Source organism: Epargyreus clarus, unplaced genomic scaffold, assembly GCF_041222505.1.
Source record: "Epargyreus clarus isolate Ecla_fem2 unplaced genomic scaffold, WU_Ecla_fem_2.2 ptg000023l, whole genome shotgun sequence".
In the NCBI taxonomy this organism is placed as follows: Eukaryota; Metazoa; Arthropoda; class Insecta; order Lepidoptera; family Hesperiidae; genus Epargyreus; species Epargyreus clarus.
Genome location: NW_027332230.1, coordinates 17131662 through 17135367, shown reverse-complemented (window position 1 = coordinate 17135367; position 3706 = coordinate 17131662). Strand labels below are relative to the sequence as shown.

Genomic DNA, 3706 nt, shown 5'->3' with positions numbered 1-3706 from the left:
CTGAAACGACACGGACGCATGAAAGATTCGTTCGGGCGGCAAGCGCGGCCGCAAGGAGAGGGACCGGCACCGACCTACGATATCGTAGTAGAGCGCGTCGCCGTCGGGGTCGGTGGCCTGCAGCAGCGCCAGCAGGAAGCCGGGCGCGTCCAGCTCGGCGGCCTGCAGCGGCGGCGGCGCGCGCAGCCGCGGGGCGCCGCGCCCGCCCGCCGCCGCGCCGCGCACGCGCGCGCGCGCCACCGCGCAGCGCGCCGGCACGCCGCCGTCGCAGGCGCGGATCTGCACACGAATCGAACGGGATTCATCGTCGGCTTCCGAGCCGAGCGACGAGCGCGAGGCGATCGATAGTGATCCCACAAAATAAAAACTAACAGAAGGCAATCTTCATACCAAAGCGGCCTCGAGCAGCGCACACATAGGCACCGCTCACCGACACTTTATCTCGGGGGGACTCGGGCGCGTACGTGCGCGACTGTCAGTCCGCTTGTGAAACGCGTTTGAAATTGTTTTGTGCAAAAAATGGAGCAACAAAAAGAAGTTATTGTGCAGTACACGGTTATTTAAATTTAACATTAAACTGTAAAATTGTCCTTTTCTTGATCTACTAATTTTTTAGAGAAGTAAGTCGGTATTTACTGTTGAACCGAGCCACTAGAAGTTGATATTTTTGGTGATTATGACAAGAATATGTTTTAAAGTGGCTTCTAAGATCGATTTATATAAGAGTATCCTATTTTAAATCAGTATAAACGAACCTAATTACATTTTTGTAAGGTAAATTCACGCCACCTAATATTACTAAGTTGAAAACATGATTTGTTGTTTGTGTAGATATTGTGTTGTCTTTAATGTAATTTGGTACGTTTAGGTCTGAAGCGGATAGGGCAAAAGGAATTGTGTAATTAGGGTAATCGTTTAAAAGTTATTAGGGATTTTCCAATGTGTACATTGTAAAATGCAAAATTTTGTGTTTTGTTTTTATTGTTTAAGCTATTTGTATTGTAAAACTATGTTAATTGCTTTATTTTAATATTGTAGAATACGTTTTTTGCTATGCGGGCTAGTGTGGGTTTGGAGTATAAGTGACTCAGTTAAAGTATACAACCCTAGCGCGATGGCCAAGTGTATAAGTGTACAAGGTATAAGAAATGAAGTGCATACATGAGATTGCCTTCTTTTAAGTTTTTATTTTATGGCGATACGTACGGCGAGGTCGAAGGTGCGATGCGGCGCGAGCGGCAGGCGCGGCGCGGCGTACACGCGGCCCGAGCGCGCGTGCACGCGCAGCAGCCCGCGCGCGGCGCCGCGCGCGCGCCCGCTGTACCGCACGGTACCGTTCGCACCCGCATCGCTGTCCAGTGCTGTCACCTGACAACCGTAATAGATTGAAATTTATTATGAAATTAAATTAATTTATCGCAAGAATGTAGTATAGAAACATGGTAATAGTAAGATAATTTCGTTAATTCTATCATTACAATTATGTCAAATTGTAAAATTTAGAAATAAAAAAACGATGTATTGGCTTACCGTGGTGATGTATATGCCGGAAGGAGCCGGATCGTCCCAGAGGTCCCAAGCGAGACGCTCCTCGTCGTCGTCGCTCTCCGCGTCACCCTCCGAGCTACTCTCCTCGCCCTCGGCGGCCTCATCGGCAGCCTCATCATCCTTTAGATTTAATTTCACGATAACATTAAAAATATATTATTTATACACACTCAACGTGTGTATGAATAATATTAAAATGGATTTGTATAAATAACTTAAAGAAAGGGTATAAATAAATTAAAATCCATATCACAATATAGGAATCACAGGGATAGGGATATAAAACGTATTTAGGCAGATTCCTTTAAAAAAATGTTATTTCATAAAAAATAATGTGCCAGACCTGCAGGTGCGCTGGCACGGGCACGCGGACGTCGTAAAAGCGCTGGGTGAAGGCGGGCGCGTGGTCGTTGATGTCTTGCAGCGCGACGAGCACGCGCGCCGTGCCGCCCAGCGCGCCGTCCCACGCGCGCACCTCCAGCGCGTGCGCCGCGGCCGCCTCGCGGTCCAGCGCGCGGCCCGTCGTCACGATCTCGCCCGTGCGCTCGTCGATGGAGAACAGCCCGTCGGGGTTGCCCGCCACGATGGAGTAGCGCAGCGGCGCGGGCGCGCGCGCGGCGTCGGCGTCCAGCGCGCGCACCTGCGCCACGCGCGTGCCTGCCGCGCAGTGCTCGCTCAGCGCCGCCGCGTACGCCGCGCGCTCCGGCCACGGCGCCATGTCGTTCACGTCCTCCACCTCGATGTATACCTGCGGACCCGACGCCGATTATCACAGTAAAACGGTTGGCGGCTATTATTGGACTAAATAAATGAATTTGAGCTTCTAACGATATGTGATATATAGTTAATTGTATCAGGCGTTACTTTGCGGAAATCAGCATGGATTTCCGCAAAGTAACGCCTGATACTGAGGGTGGTACATACTGCATGGTTTAAAATATATACCATCATACATATTAGTAGCGGATTGTTGCGAAGTAGTTTTAATCTTAACATAATGATGTGTGATATGACTGATGGATTACCTGCACACATGTATGTCTCGGTACGAGCCCGTGGTCCTGCGCGCACACCGTGAGCCAATAGTGCGGTGTGGTCTCCCTATCGAGAGGAGTCAGAGTACGAATCACACCTGCCAATAACATCAATATATTGTAATTATTTTATAAATATCACACTAAAATCAACAGAACAGAGATACATATGGTTATAAATGTTTTTAAATTTATGATAAGATATAAAATAACAATCATTTACACATGTTGAAAAACGTATTTTATGAAATGTGCTTAAAATTATTATGTAAGTGTGTAAATGAAATGATTTACACGTCGCGGATAACTGATGATGTTGGATTGCGATAGGCTATCAGTTGGTCTCCCTTACGAAATATTTGTATGTGGGGCGATTGTTGAAGAAATATGCCCGTTATTAATGTTCAAGCTATCTGATGTTCTTTCTACTAAAGATTTCTACTGAACAAGAAACTGTTAGCGGTTCGTTCTATAGGATGAAAATCGCAGTTAATGTCTTGTCATCGTACAGTTATCAGAGTCTGGTGTTCGGTTTTCACCGAATAGTTCCGAACGTACTGCAGATCCTTGTACTACTTCAATTGAGTACATCTATATTTAGGAATAGAAGTTAACAAAAACGGAGCGACCCAGGTGCGTGGTCGCCAAGGCTCACCGGCATCATCGATGGAAAAGTGTGCCATGCCGGAGCCGGCCACGATGTAGTAGGCGAGGCGGGAGTCGCGGCCCGGCGCGTCCGCGTCGGCGGCGGCGGCGGCCAGCACGCGCGCGCCCGGCGCCGCGTCCTCGCGCACGGCGGCCGCCAGCGCCAGCCGGTCGGCGAAGACGGGCGCGTGCGCGTTTTCGTCCACGTCCAGCACCTCCACGATGAGCGTGGCTTCCGCCCACAGCGCCGGTCGCCCGCCGTCCGTCGCGCGCACCGTCACGCCGTACACCTGTGTCGGGCAGCCGTACACTGTCATGTCACTTTATGTGTGCAGGAATAAGTGGATAAGTGACTTAGCTGCTCATGTGAACGATACGATATGGAACAAGATTAAAAAAATCTGATTATTTGAACTACACATATAAAATTATTCCAAAGCGGCCATTGGAAAAAATAATTATTGATTAATGTAAGCAAT

General features: G+C 48.8%; 1 protein-coding gene across 1 annotated transcript in view; it reads right to left on the bottom strand.

Moving 5' to 3' along the window:
* Positions 1-3706, bottom strand: part of LOC140751781 (fat-like cadherin-related tumor suppressor homolog) — a 32725-nt gene that overhangs the window by 161 nt on the left and 28858 nt on the right. The window contains exons 4-9 of the mRNA XM_073085820.1: positions 3238-3517; positions 2574-2680; positions 1892-2296; positions 1531-1668; positions 1207-1368; positions 75-279 (exon numbers count right to left, since the gene is read on the bottom strand). Of these exons, the coding sequence (XP_072941921.1) occupies positions 75-279; positions 1207-1368; positions 1531-1668; positions 1892-2296; positions 2574-2680; positions 3238-3517 (1297 nt within the window). The remainder of the gene's footprint in view (positions 1-74; positions 280-1206; positions 1369-1530; positions 1669-1891; positions 2297-2573; positions 2681-3237; positions 3518-3706) is intronic.